Source organism: Littorina saxatilis, linkage group LG4 (genome assembly GCF_037325665.1).
Source record: "Littorina saxatilis isolate snail1 linkage group LG4, US_GU_Lsax_2.0, whole genome shotgun sequence".
In the NCBI taxonomy this organism is placed as follows: Eukaryota; Metazoa; Mollusca; class Gastropoda; order Littorinimorpha; family Littorinidae; genus Littorina; species Littorina saxatilis.
Genome location: NC_090248.1, coordinates 1,138,990 through 1,153,780, shown reverse-complemented (window position 1 = coordinate 1,153,780; position 14,791 = coordinate 1,138,990). Strand labels below are relative to the sequence as shown.

The following is a 14,791-nucleotide window of genomic DNA, read 5'->3' as shown; positions in this document are numbered from 1 at the left end:
ACAGGGAGTTGTACGGTCTCTTTCTCTCCGTAACAATTAACATATAATTCACTACAAAACAATTTTTTTGTTTTTTTTGTATGGTATATCCTTAATGGTGTTTGAGTGAATTGTTTATGCTATCTCGCACAAGAACATAAATATTTTAAAAAGTTTATTTGGAAAGCAGAAACATAATAATGACCATTAGACACATATTTTGACCGCTATATGGAGCGAGAAGCAAAAGTGAGCACCAGGACTCACAAGAAAGAGGGAACTGTAACAAGCTTGTGATTATTTGTGTAAGCGTAGCAGTTTTAAGCTTTGCACAACAAGGGAACTGTTACAAGCTTGTGATTATTTGTGTAAGCGTAGCAGTTTTAAGCTTTGCGCAACAGTGTAGCAATTGCTCATAAAAGTAGCATGCTGCGCTGAAAGCGTAACGGTTTGCAGCTCTGCAAAAAATCATTGCACTGTTTCTAGCGAGGGGAAAAAAGCTCAGTCGGTACCGGTGCTGGCTTCAACAAAAATTGTCGCTATCAGTGTGGGTTCGATCCCCACGTTCAGCGAGGTGATTCATTTCCCAGAGTCAACTTTGTGCAGACTCTCCTCAGTGTCTGAACACCCCCGTGTGCACACACACGCAAGATACAGAACCCAAGTTCACAGCGAAATTCTCAGGGCTTGGACACATGAATACACGCATGCAGGAGAAAACAAAAATTGGAGAGCATCGTACTGTATGTCTAGCATCGTACTGTATGTCTAGCATCGTACTGTATGTCTAGCATCGTACTGTATGTCTAGCATCGTACTGTATGTCTAGCATCGTACTGTATGTCTAGCATCGTACTGTATGTCTAGCATCGTACTGTATGTCTAGCATCGTACTGTATGTCTAGCATCGTACTGTATGTCTAGCATCGTACTGTATGTCTAGCATCATACTGTATGTCTAGCATCGTACTGTATGTCTAGCATCATACATTATGGCAGCTTGCTTTCCCCAGCGAGAAAGAAGCCCGAGTTTCCATGAGGTAAACCTCACCGGAATATAAAAATCTTATCCCTATCCTTAGACGCCCACCTGCTGCATGGTCTTGGTGACCTGCTTGACGATGAAGAGCTCTAAACACAGGCATGTAAGCTACCCAAGCAAACCACCCCCTGTATCTCTGGACGCCCACCTGCTGACAACACAGGTATGTAAGCTACCCAAACCAAACCACTCCCTGTTTATCTAGACGCCCACCTTCTGACAACACAGGTATGTAAGCTACCCAAACCAACCACCCCCTGGATCTCTAGACGCCCACCTGCTGACAACACAGGTATGTAAGCTACCCAAGCCAACCACCCCCTGTTTCTCTAGACGCCCACCTGCTGCATGGTCTTGGTGACCTGCTTGACGATGAAGAGCTCTAACCACAGGTATGTATGCTACCCAAGCCAACCACCCCCTGGATCTCTAGTCGCCCACCTTCTGCATGGTCTTGGTGACCTGCTTGACGACGAAGAGCTCTAACCACAGGTATGTAAGCTACCCAAGCCAACCACCCCCTGGATCTCTAGTCGCCCACCTTCTGCATGGTCTTGGTGACCTGCTTGACGACGAAGAGCTCTAACCACAGGTATGTTATCTACCCAAGCCAACCACCCCCTGGATTTCTAGTCGCCCACCTTCTGCATGGTGTTGGTGACCTGCTTGACGACGAAGAGCACCAGCTCCTCCAGGTCGGACACCGGGGGGTAGAACTGCATCATCTGGTCGTCAAAGGTCAGCTCCATCTTCAGGATGGGCAGCTGCAGGTGGTTCTCCTCCTCGAACAGGTCCACGAAGCCGTCGATCGTGCGGACCAGCAGCTCCTTCAGCTGTGATAGGGACCATGAATCTCGAGTTAAGGGGGGACAGGGTAGGCAAGCACTTTTTTTTTAAATTTTGGAAACAGCTTGCTGCTTGTTTGATTTTTGCAAGCAGAATAACCTAATTAAGGGAAACCATTTTAAATTTTGAGTGAAAAGCAATTTTTGGGGGTTTTATTCACCAAAATGTGAGAAAAACGTTATAAAATGTGCTTTTTTTAAAATGTTGCAGTTTGTGAACCAGTGCATGTTTTGATCCAATTTTTCTTCTTTGCAGCAATATGTGTGTGTTTAATAATTCTGTGTATCGAAAAGCATTTCTAAGCAATATATTATTTTAATTTAGCATTTTCAGTTACCGGTTCAGTTTTGATAAGAAAAATACATGAAATCCTAACTGTCAGACTCATAAAACCCCAACCAATGCACTGAACTCTTATTCCATACACAGAACTGATGCTGTACAACTCATAAACAACATATACAAAAACTGAACAAATCCATCAAGCCTTTCAAAAGTTGCAACATTTTAATTGTAGCGTTTTGTCTGAAAATTACATTCAGAGAAAACAGCATTTTAAAGATTTGAACCAGTACATAAAAAAACCAGTAGCACAGTGCACCCTGAATTCATATGTTTTTATTAGAATGACCACTTTACTATGTAGGGAAAAGGATTTGACAATCAAATTATCAGGATTTTTTTTATATACATCATATGAAAACAGCCATCTTTGTTTGTACCGATATGAAAACATGAATCAGAACCAAACTGTCAGACTCATAAAAACCCAACCAATGCACTTAACTCTTATTCCATACACAAAACTGACGCTTTACAAATCATAAACAACATAAACAAAAATGAAACAAATCCATAAAGCCATTCAAAAGTTGCAACATTTTAATTACAGATGTTTGTCTGAAAATTACATTCAGAGAAAACAGCATTTGAAAGATTCCAACCAGTACCTCAAACTAGTAGCACAGTGCAGCCTGAATTGATATGTTTTTATAAGAATAACCACTTTACTATGATGGGGAAATGATTTGACGATCAAATTATCCAGACTTTTTTTTAAAAATCATTTGAAAACTCATCTATGTTAGTGCAGATATGAATCAAAACGAAACTGTCGGACTCATAAAAACACAAGGAATCCACTGTATTCTTATTCCATGCACAGAAATGGTGCTTCACAAATCATAAACAACATATACAAAATTGGAACAAATCCATCTTGCCATTCAAAAGTTACAACATTTTAATTACCACATTTTGTCTCAAATTACATGTAGAGAAAACAGCATGTAAAAGAGTCTCACTAGTACCCCGGTAAACTAGTACCACAGTAGAGCTTGAATTAATGGGGTGGGTTTTTTTTTAACCAGAATAACACTTTAACTATGAAGGGGAAATGATTTGATAATCAAATTATCAGATTTTTTTGATTTAAAAAAAATTATATGAAAACATTAAAAAAGTCAATTATCTGTGTTTGTGCTGATATGAAAATATTGATCAGAACCAAACTGTCAGACTCATAAAAACCCAACGGATGCACTGATTTCTTATTCCATTGCATAGAAATGATGCTTCACAAATCATCAACAACATTACATAATTATATATACACAAATGGAACAAAGCTATCAAGCCATTCAAAAGTTGCAACATTTTAATTACAGTATTTCTGTGCTCAATCCTAACACTGCAGCAAATTTCTGTAAAGCTGAATGTCCCTTTCCATGTACCAACTTGGTCATACGCGGATTATTTAAAATGCAACTTTACCACCCGAAGCGTTGCAAACACCGGGAGAAGAGTAAACAACTGCAGACTTGAATGGACACTCATATGCACTCCAGATGCAGGGCCTGTGCAAATCCTTGGGCTGATGCATCACCTTCTTTCATAATCAGACTGCTATCAGACAAGCATTCAGTACAGGATATAAACCTTTCAGCAATAGATTGAGCTGATCAATGTTGACAAAAGCCCAACACATGTCAGCGGAGTGACGTTGCACAGTACCAGTATCCATATCTGCTTGTGATGGGTCAGAAGATGGCAAAGTATCTGTATCTTCTTATGGTTGGTCAGAAGATGGCAAAGCTGATGTTTCTGCTGTGGAAGAGGGTAGTTCCGGTTTAGCAAAGTTTTCCATCAGGTCAATCTTTCTCCTCGCTGCCACCACAGGAGGACTGGCTCTCCCCTTGCTCCAACCTAATAAATACACAAACACTGATTTAATATTTGATACAACTGTCCATGGTTTTTGTTTGTAATAAGCTGCAAATTTTAAGACTCAATATAAACGTCAACAAGTGCTTGTACTTTATTTTGCAAATGACCATGTTACATGGGGTGTACCTCAACTTTTTGGCTAGGCTGGTAAATCAGAAATCCCAATCAGCCCCCAACCACTGAACCAGGCGGGTTTTCTTACAACCACCTCAGCGGCTCGTACCCACATATGTCGGTTGACGAACACACACACACACACAAAAGACATTCATTAATTGGCCCCTATCACAAAATGTACATGTCAAGTTTACTATGGGATTTGAGTAACCACACAATCACATACACACAGGAACTAATACTGAAACTAGCTGAATTATTTTCTTTCTTTCTTTCTTTCTTTTCATATTTTTCTTTTAAAATTAATTTATTTCATCACACTTGCTATGTATTTGCTTGTTTCTTGTCTGTTGTCTGTTTTGTGTGTGTGTGTGTGTGTGTGTGTGTGTTCTGTGTGTGTGTATACATTTTCAGATTTCCTAAACCTAGCACTGTTTGCAGGTGATCTTTATGCTTTTGATTCATGAGTTGCATCCCCAGTCCTTTAGTTTAACTCTTTTTTTTTCTTTGGTGAAGTAAATTGGATCTATTTTTTTTATTCCTTAGTTAATGGAAAAGATTTGACAACAATATTGCTGTCAATGATAGGTTGGTCAGCCATGCTGGTGTAAACCAATCCTTTAGAATTAGAGAACGCTCTCTAGTAGGGTACTTATTTTCCTACGGTCAATGACCAGAAACAGAAACTGTGTCAGTCGTACATCGCTCAGATGCTGCTTCTCAGTTTGACCCCAGACAAAGAATACTGATGACATGTTACACCATAGTAAGCTCTCAAGGACTGGCCAGCGAAGAACAATAAAATAGGGGTTGTGAAGACGATATCACAGAGATGATCGAGGGAGGGAGGGGGGGGGGGGGGGGGGGGTGCGGCGGCGGCATGGTCAGTAAATTGGATCAAGAAACCCGCAAAATACTTCAGACACAAACTGTTTATCATTTACCTGCAAACCCTAACACATTCTTACAACAACAACAACATAACGATGTGCAATAAATCACGTTGTCAAACAAACAAGATCGAAAAGAGAAAGAAGCAAAACCCACCTCGTCGAGTCAAGAATCTTAGAATGTCGTCTGCTCAAATACGATCATGTTGGTTCATTTCGGAGTGTTGTTACTTCCTTCTACTGTTCGCTGCTGCTGGTTCATCTTTCTCTGATATTTCTTGCCACTATGCCGAACATTTCCAATGTTAGGGTTGTTCTCCGCAGCTCAAAACTTTGAAAAATGCTGCTGAATCGGTGAAAACGTCATGGATTTGTTGACACCGGGGGACTGATAAGTTGTCTACTGCGCTTGCGCCAAATGCCTTTGACCTACATATATTTGCATATATTAATTCCGGGGTTTCGGTTGGAACGGATTCTCTCTCTTTGTGCCTATGTCAACGGAAATTCCCCAACGGTGATGACGTCATCTTGAAGAACGGAAATTTCCACACAGTTTGAACAGCGAAGGGTCATGTCATGTGCGCACATTTACCAGCACGGAGTATCCAAAGTTGACCATTTTTTCGATTTTTTTGATAAAACACAGACAAAAACAACAAAACATCGGTTTGAAAATGGTTTTATTTACATGAATACATGTCTAAAATGACAAAAGCAGATTATTGAATGCATTCCAGGATGTTCAAAGGTGTGAAAAATGCAACAACCCCAAAAAGGTGTATGAGACCAAAAATAACTCATTTTGCCTACCCGGTCTGCCCTTAATCAGAGTTAAGACAATGTGACTTGCTTCTTTCAATGATGTAATGAAATGTGAGTTTGCGAGTTTGTTTTGAGGCCATCCTTCAATGCATTTAATTTTGAAGTGGTTGTTAGCTTGGCTCAGGAATGTCATGTTAATCACAGTACAGTAGAACCCCCTCCTATTTAACACTCCTTCCATTTAAGACACTGGGTTTTTTTCAGATTGTGTGTTTATAACCTCTGTAAACTTACCCCCATTTGAAGACTACCCCCCTTTAATAGATATGATTCCCTTATATTTGTTTTAGGTGTTACAATGGGGGTTCCACGGTATTACAATCTGACTGACTTCGGTCCATGATGTCTTTGAATGTGTGTTTGTGAGTATGCCTTTGAGTGCATCCTTTCATGCATCTAATTTAAAAGTTTGTAGCCTTGGCTCTAAGCTTGGCTCTAAGCTTGGCTCTAGGCTTGGCTCTAAGCTTGTGCGAAAGACAGTGACACACTGCAAGATGAAACAGAATAACAGAGAAACACTGAGTGTTAATGCCAGCGTGCATATGTGAGTGTATCTGTGGATCTGTGTGCTTGTGTTTCAATGTCCATCTGTCCTTTTCAGTGTGTTTATCTACACTGCCTACTTTTCCGACCTTCTGTTTGCATTTTCATGAGAAAAACAATTCTGTGTCAAAAGTGACAACCATCCAAAGGAACACAAGGATAAAGACGTACACGCCTGGACACACACCTGGTTTGAGATGAGCGTGGTGACACTGTTGTAGAAAGACTCCATGTTCTTGATGCCGGTGAAGTTGTTCTTGTCGGTGAAGACGTTGATCACGCCGGGGTACCAACTGCACAGCACAGAGCAATGGATGCACATGTCATGTCACCATCAGTGTCAAATCATGTTCCATTTTGCCACCACCATGTTGCTGCAGACTTGTGAAAAAACTCAAAATGACTCACAGATCCAGCAATCATAGTCTTTGTTTGTGAGTCTGTTTGTTTTCTTTGGCTGAATCAAGTTTTGCCGTGACAAAACATTGGCTTTAACACGTATCAGCCTGAAATGACCCCTACGCTTCTCAACATCACTCCGTACCATGATGATTTGGGGCTATTTTTGTTCTGTGGGAATGAGGGAATTAAAACAGCCACATCACTCCCAGTAATCCCAACCAAAGAGCCCCTCAACAGCCAGATACAAAATGTCCTCCCTTTCTTTGCAGCAACATTCACACTCACACCATCAAACCTAAATCTAACACAAGCTGATGGAGAAATGTGTCCATAAGTGTAGACTCTTTCCATGTGCATAGAGAAAGGTGTCAACGAGTGTTTACCTGTGCATAGAAAAAGGTGTTAACAAGTGTTTACCTGTGCATAGAAAAAGGTGTTAACAAGTGTTTACCTGTGCATAGAAAAAGGTGTCAACAAGTGTTTACCTGTGCATCAGTTTCTCCTCTGTCTTTTCAAGGTCAAGGATGACGTTGTTCTTCAGATTATCAAACTCCATGGGGCCGTTCGACCTGCAATATCAATCAACAGTGACAGCTAAATTTCACAAAAACAAACAAGCATCGCAGTGACAAGACAAACATAGTCACACAGAATGGACTACCAATACCTAATGCACATCTTGTATCCACTGGCTGATGTCTGGAATGAACTCTATCACAAAACTACTACTACTAAGAATAATATTTATATGGCACAAATCTAACCATAGATCTAAGTACCTTACAATACTGAAAAATAAAAAGCAAAATGAACATCACATCTCCATACCATCACCGTCACAGTCATCAAGGTGTATCTCCTGTCCATACCTACATGGAGACTTCAACGAGAACAAGGTTGCCTGACACATCCGGAGCACGGTCTGCATGGATAAGGAGTGAAAGTAAGGCACACAAAAAAAAAGTTGTATGTTTCTGGTAACATGGCTACAAAAAAATAGGGTAGGTAGGTAGGGATTTTGTTTTTGTTTTTTTGTGGTCAGGGTAGAAAATAACTATACAGTGACGCAAAGAGACTGGACTTACTATACAAAGAGAAAGACAACACATTACAAAACAAATGAGAAAAAAGGGATGCAGAGTTATCTCCCTTGTGTCATCTGCCGTCTGTTACTTTCGTTTTGACACTTTTTTTTCTCTCTCTTTTTTTACAAATGCAATAAAAAAAAAAGTCTAGGGTCGGCGGGAAAAAACTAGGTAGGGTCGGGTGACCAGAAACATACAACTTTTTTTTGTGCCTAATGTACAATGTAACACCTGCATAGTTCCTGTCCATACCTGTACGTGGAGACGTCGACAAGCACCAGGTTGCCGAGCGTTGCCTGACACATGCGCAGCACGGTCTGCATGGAGGGGTGCAACAGGTGCAGGTTGTCGCGGATATCTTCACGGTTGACCAGGAACGCCTCGTGCCACGGCTGTGAAAAGTCCAGGCCCCTGAAAAGAAGACGGTAAATAATAATAAATCCCTTTTCTATAGCGCAAGTCCCGACTCACAGCTCCTAGCGCTTTACAATTCCAATAAACACCTCTCAAACACACACACACGATATACAAATCATGACATTAAAAAATACAAGCAAACTAACCCATCATACCATAACCATTGATGTATTCTGCTATATTCTGCCTCTACTACATACATGTCACTGTAAATTGCTGTGACCTCCAGTGAAAATGGGGTCATTCATAGCTCAACTTCATTATTATTATTTTTACATGTAGTCAAGATTTCGACAGATTGACTAAATGTAATATTTCGCTTCACGCAACTTGTTATGTTTTTTGTTTATAGTGAATTAATTTAATTGTTTGTTGTTTACTCACTGAGGCTCTGCAGGGGGTGGTCCGGCCACTTCTCCCTCCAGTCCTTTCACATCAGGCTTGATCAGTACGTGTTGCACTGAAACACACCAACACATATCACTGGCTGAAAGACAACAATACATCACAATGTGTTCAGACTTGCCAACCCTGGGGAAGGCTCAAGTGTACTGTAACAATTTAGAATTTGTATGAGTTTTCAGCGTTGCAAACAGTGTTTAAGTGTAAGCATTGTCTAAAACTTATTCGCAAATCCACATCTGTGTGTGACAGTGGGCAGCTTTGTGCGTTCCACTGGAAGACACCAACACTGTCTGTATAGCACTCACTGGAAGACAACAACACTGTCTGTATAGCGCTCACTGGAAGACACCAACACTGTCTGTATAGCACTCACTGGAAGACAACAACACTGTCTGTATAGCACTCACTAGAAGAAGATATTACCCGATGAATACAATGTATCAGTCAACTGCAAACATGTTTCAATGGACGATTACATATAACTTAGTACAACATTCTTACCTGAAACCTGACTACTGGAAGAAAATTAGACTTCCACACAATTATCAAATATACTGGCAGACAATTAAAGGTTGTATAACCAGAAAAAAGAGGTGTGTTATGTTTCATCAATGTTTAGATGACTGAATTTATGTCATACAGTAACCCCCCCCTGACCCAAAGTAAGACTAAATCCTTCCTTTGAAGACCTTGTTTTTCAGATTTTCTGTTAATGACGCCTTAACATGTACCCCATTTGAAGACCTTTAAGACCAGATGTTCTGTTCATGACGCCTTAACATGTACCCCATTTGAAGACCTTTAAGACCAGATGTTCTGTTCATGACGCCTTAACATGTACCCCATTTGAAGACCTTTAAGACCAGATTTTCTGTTCATGACGCCTTAACATGTACCCCATTTGAAGACCTTTAAGACCAGATTTTCTGTTCATGACGCCTTAACATGTACCCCATTTGAAGACCTTTAAGACCAGATGTTCTGTTCATGACGCCTTAACATGTACCCCATTTGAAGACCTTTAAGACCAGATTTTCTGTTCATGACGCCTTAACATGTACCCCATTTGAAGACCTTTAAGACCAGATGTTCTGTTCATGACGCCTTAACATGTACCCCATTTGAAGACCTTTAAGACCAGACTTTCTGTTCATGACGCCTTAACATGTACCCCATTTGAAGACCTTTAAGACCAGATGTTCTGTTCATGACGCCTTAACATGTACCCCATTTGAAGACCTTTAAGACCAGATTTTCTGTTCATGACGCCTTAACATGTACCCCATTTGAAGACCTTTAAGACCAGATTTTCTGTTCATGACGCCTTAACATGTACCCCATTTGAAGACCTTTAAGACCAGATTTTCTGTTCATGACGCCTTAACATGTACCCCATTTGAAGACCTTTAAGACCAGATGTTCTGTTCATGACGCCTTAACATGTACCCCATTTGAAGACCTTTAAGACCAGATGTTCTGTTCATGACGCCTTAACACAGTACCCCATTTGAAGACCTTTAAGACCAGACTTTCTGTTCATGACGCCTTAACACAGTACCCCATTTGAAGACCTTTAAGACCAGACTTTCCGAGGTCATAAAAGGAGGGTTCCCCTGTCGTTACATTGTTTTTGATCTGATGTCTGCTTGACACCGCAGTCCAACAGGCAGACAGTGAGGCCATCAGACGTCTGCTTGACACCGCAGTCCAACAGGCAGACACTGTGGCCATCAGACGTCTGCTTGACACCGCAGTCCAACAGGCAGTCAGTGAGGCCATCACACGTCTGCTTGACACTGCAGTCCAACAGGCAGTCAGTGAGGCCATCAGACGTCTGCTTGACACTGCAGTCCAACAGACAGTCAGTGAGGCCATCACACGTCTGCTTGACACTGCAGTCCAACAGGCAGACAGTGAGGCCATCACACGGGTGTTTGCCAGTGCATGCAATCAGCGGTGCGATCAATAAGGGGAAGAGTTTTCACAGCCTGGGACACCTTGCCAGGGTGCCATCATCATTAATTCAAACGGCAGTGATTAACCGTTCCCCAGCAAGACTTCCCTGTGGCCTGCAGTCACTCTAACTTCCTGCACTAAGCAGCCTAGGACTGCACGCAGCTGGTGACTGCCCTGACTCATAACACTGTAAGGTGTCTGACATGCCAAATTCCTCATTAAATGTGTTGCACTGTGTGTGCATGTTTGTGAACTTTATGCTTTTTTTCTTACAATAATAAAACATAACTCAGGTATGGCTGTGGATCACTGTCAAACAGAATTGAACTGCTTGGCTTACATGCTAAAATCTGAGAACAAATGTATCTGTGGAAACAAAATGATGCCAAAGCAAACTGAGTACAAAATATGTGTGCGGGTGTGTTAAGGGTGGGGGGTAGCGAGGGGGGTGGGGAAGCTCAAAACTCTACTTTCTTTCTTTCTTTATTTGGTGTTTAACGTCGTTTTCAACCACGAAGGTTATATCGCGACGAGGGAAAGGGGGGAGATGGAATAGGGGAAAGGAGGGAGATGGGATAGAGCCACTTGTTAAGTGTTTCTTGTTCACAAAAGCACTAATCAAAAAATTGCTCCAGGGGCTTGCAACGTAGTACAATATATGACCTTACTGGGAGAATGCAAGTTTCCAGTACAAAGGACTAAACATTTCTTACATACTGCTTGACTAAACTCTTTACAAACATTGACTATATTCTATACAAGAACCACTTAACAAGGGTAAAAGGAGAAACAGAATCCGTTAGTCGCCTCTTACGACATGCGGGGTGCAGAGAAATAAGGATGTGGAAAAGAAGACTTTTGGTAAGTGAAATAAAGGTGATGGATCCAGTCAGGTAGAAATAAGACAACAAGAAAAGAATTGGAAAACTGCAGGGAATAGTAGAGAGAGTTTTCTTGGAAGGAAATATAGGTGAAAGGACTGGTAAGGCAGAAATAAGACAAAAGAAGAGAAGTAAAGGGGTGGGGTAGCTCTGTGGAAACACTCCCGCCGCGTGAAGGCGACCCCATGGGAGCTCAAAACTCTACTCAGCTTATGGTATCCTCATTCTCCTTCAACAAGTTGAACAACACCCACCACTCAACACAAGTCGCAGGCAAAAAGACAGCGGCAAAAAGACAGCGGCAAGGACACACACAGACAGACAGACAGAAAACACAATCTTGACGGCAGGTAGGACACACACCCTTATCTCCACCCTACAAAATGCACCCTTCTCTGCATGCTCACCCATGGATTTCTTCATGCTCTCGTTGAAGTTGGTGTGGACCTCGGCGAAGAGCTCATTGAGCACCTCCCTGAGCTCGGGCTTGTTGCGCAGGTGTTCTGGAATCATCCGGATGATGTGCTCGGCCCACTGCTGCTGCATGGGGGTGACTGGCCCGCTCTCTACGCTTCCCTTCAGGTACTGGTAGTTTAGCTGTGGGGGGAGATAGAGTGAGGTTACAGGGTTGCTTCAAAGAGAGAGAGAGAGAGAGAGAGAGAGAGAGAGAGAGAGAGAGAGAGAGAGAGAGAGAGAGAGAGAGAGAGAGAGAGAGAGAGGCCCGCTCTCTACGCTTCCCTTCAGGTACTGGTAGTTTAGCTGTGGGGGGAGATAGAGTGAGCTAGGTTACAGGGTTGCTTCAAAGAGGGAGAGAGAGAGAGAGAGAGAGAGAGAGAGAGAGAGAGAGAGAGAGAGAGAGAGAGAGAGAGAGAGAGAGAGAGAGAGAGAGAGAGTCAGGCCCGCTCTCTACGCTCCCCTTCAGATACTGGTAGTTTAGCTGTGTGTGTGTGAGGGGGGGGGGGGGAGGGGGGTGAATAAGGTTACACAGGGTTGGATGCTTGATAAAGGGTGTTTTGAGAGAGACAGTATTAGTTATCGTTAGATTTGACTGTGATATCAACATTTATCAGACTGAATGTCGAGAAAGCTGAAATCATATCAGATCTCACGCCTCCATCTCACGCCTCGATCTGATATGATTTCAGCTTTCTCGACATTCAGACTGATAAATGTTGATATCACAGTCAAATCCAACGATAACGATTTTATCGCATTCAATTTCGAAACAGTAGGAATCATCAGTCTCAAGAAGTTGGACAAACGCAAGGGAGGCTACTTGGCAGTATCTAATGTTGGAAATGTTTGATTGTCTTTTCCTGCTTTCGCAACTTTGCTGCTCTTACTTTTATTTTTCAGTAACTGTTTCTTTTTCTCAGACAAAATAAGGCATTTATTAATGAAAAAAAGAACAAAAAAATACGGTCGAAACAGATCACAAACAAAGGCTAACAAGTTCAGTGGAGTTGAAAGGAACAGCGAAGAATGCCCTAGTTACTTCATCAGTCGAAGACTTTTTGAATGTGCGATTTGGCAATTCTGAACGATGGCAGGAACTGAAGTGCGCCAGGCAGTATCAGTGAAGTCCTCTGGCTCATTTTCTGTGCCCAAGAAAGCTTCCAAGTATTTGTCGGTGTCAGCGGACTGCATAATAATGTTGTTGAAGCTCTGTCCCGCTGAGTGCAGACGACGCATCCAAAATGGCGTCGTTCGACAGCGCTGTGACTGTGTGAAAGATGTTGAGGGTTGTTCGGTTGATGTTGTATGGCCACGACTAAGAAGGGTGGACAATGGTTCATGTAGGTGCGAACTGTTTAAATCGGCTGCTCATTTCCTGCCTTTTTGTGAGTGATGTGCGCTGAAACACTGCAAGAGATCTCACAGTTTTCTGAGTACTGGTACTTTCAAGGTCATGCTTTGTTTATGGCTGTTCCAACTACCTCAGTCGGTAAGAGTGTAACATTCTTTTCTACTACTTCTCTGTTAAAGCTGGGTGAAAAAAGTTTGTTTTTATTTATTGCACAGCTTAATCTTTCTGATGCAATTATTTTCCTTTTATAAATTTGTGATTTTAAAAAAAGGGAGACATTTGTTTAATTTCCTTCAGGTGAGATTTTATTCTTCAAAATTAAAATTGATAAACTACTTCCTGCAAGATATCAAATTCACTGGGAACTTCCTGCGCGATATCAATTGATATACAGTTCCTAGTTGACCAATGACAACAGCTGTTTTTGTCATGTGAGCAGTAAAAATGCGATAAACACAGAGAGAGAGAGAGAGGGAGAACGGAAGAGACAGAGAGATTCAGAGAGTGAGAGCGGAACAGACCACTGTGTGTATGAGTTTGTCTGTATATCAGGGTTTCATTTACTAGTGCGCCCTGCGCCATTGGCGCATTAAATCTGAAAATGTCCCATCACAATTTCCTTCAGTGCGTCAAAGGGCGCATTGAGATAACATACCACTGCGCCACCAAATGTACACTTTACATCGGATTACACACACACACACCACACACACACTTAGACAAACACACACACATACATACATAAATAACACTATATTGCGGCTAATTCTCAGATGGCACAATATTGCACCATTTTGCATCTTTGGTCAAAACGAGTACAGGCCTCATTGGTGCTTACGGTAATTCTTGCCTTCAACTATGTCCCATCGGAATTTGGTTGAGGGGGACAAATGTCCCATTGCCCTATTCTCCCAGGTTTAAACCTTGGTATATATATGTAATCAGAAAAATCTATGTTTCTGCTAAACTACCAAGAAAAAGTCTTTGGTAAGTGCACATCTTAAATACAGTTCAACTTAAAGCACACACTCACAGCCTAGTGCCAGGACCAGTGCCAAAACATCTGGCCAGATTAACTGATATTAATCCTCACGCACACAGTGACTGGCACACAGCCATGTATTGAGCAAAGAAACAAAAATAACCACACATACCGGTACTGTCAAATAACCACACATACCGGTACTGTCAAATAACCACACATACCGTACTGTCAAATAACCACACATACCGTACTGTCAAATAACCACACATACCGGTACTGTCAAATAACCATGAGGGAACCACCACCTCGCTAAATATAGAAAGATTTCTACAACCTGAACAGGTTAACCACACATACCGGCACTGTCAAATAATTTCAAACAATT

The 14,791-nt window shown here is 41.7% G+C and overlaps 1 protein-coding gene across 1 annotated transcript in view; it reads right to left on the bottom strand.

Annotated features, from left to right (window-relative positions):
- Positions 1–14,791, bottom strand: part of LOC138963715 (dynein axonemal heavy chain 12-like) — a 111,980-nt gene that overhangs the window by 87,453 nt on the left and 9,736 nt on the right. The window contains exons 5-10 of the mRNA XM_070335563.1: positions 12,022–12,211; positions 8,757–8,832; positions 8,208–8,366; positions 7,356–7,439; positions 6,656–6,761; positions 1,663–1,854 (exon numbers count right to left, since the gene is read on the bottom strand). Coding sequence (XP_070191664.1) covers positions 1,663–1,854; positions 6,656–6,761; positions 7,356–7,439; positions 8,208–8,366; positions 8,757–8,832; positions 12,022–12,211 — 807 coding nt within the window. The remainder of the gene's footprint in view (positions 1–1,662; positions 1,855–6,655; positions 6,762–7,355; positions 7,440–8,207; positions 8,367–8,756; positions 8,833–12,021; positions 12,212–14,791) is intronic.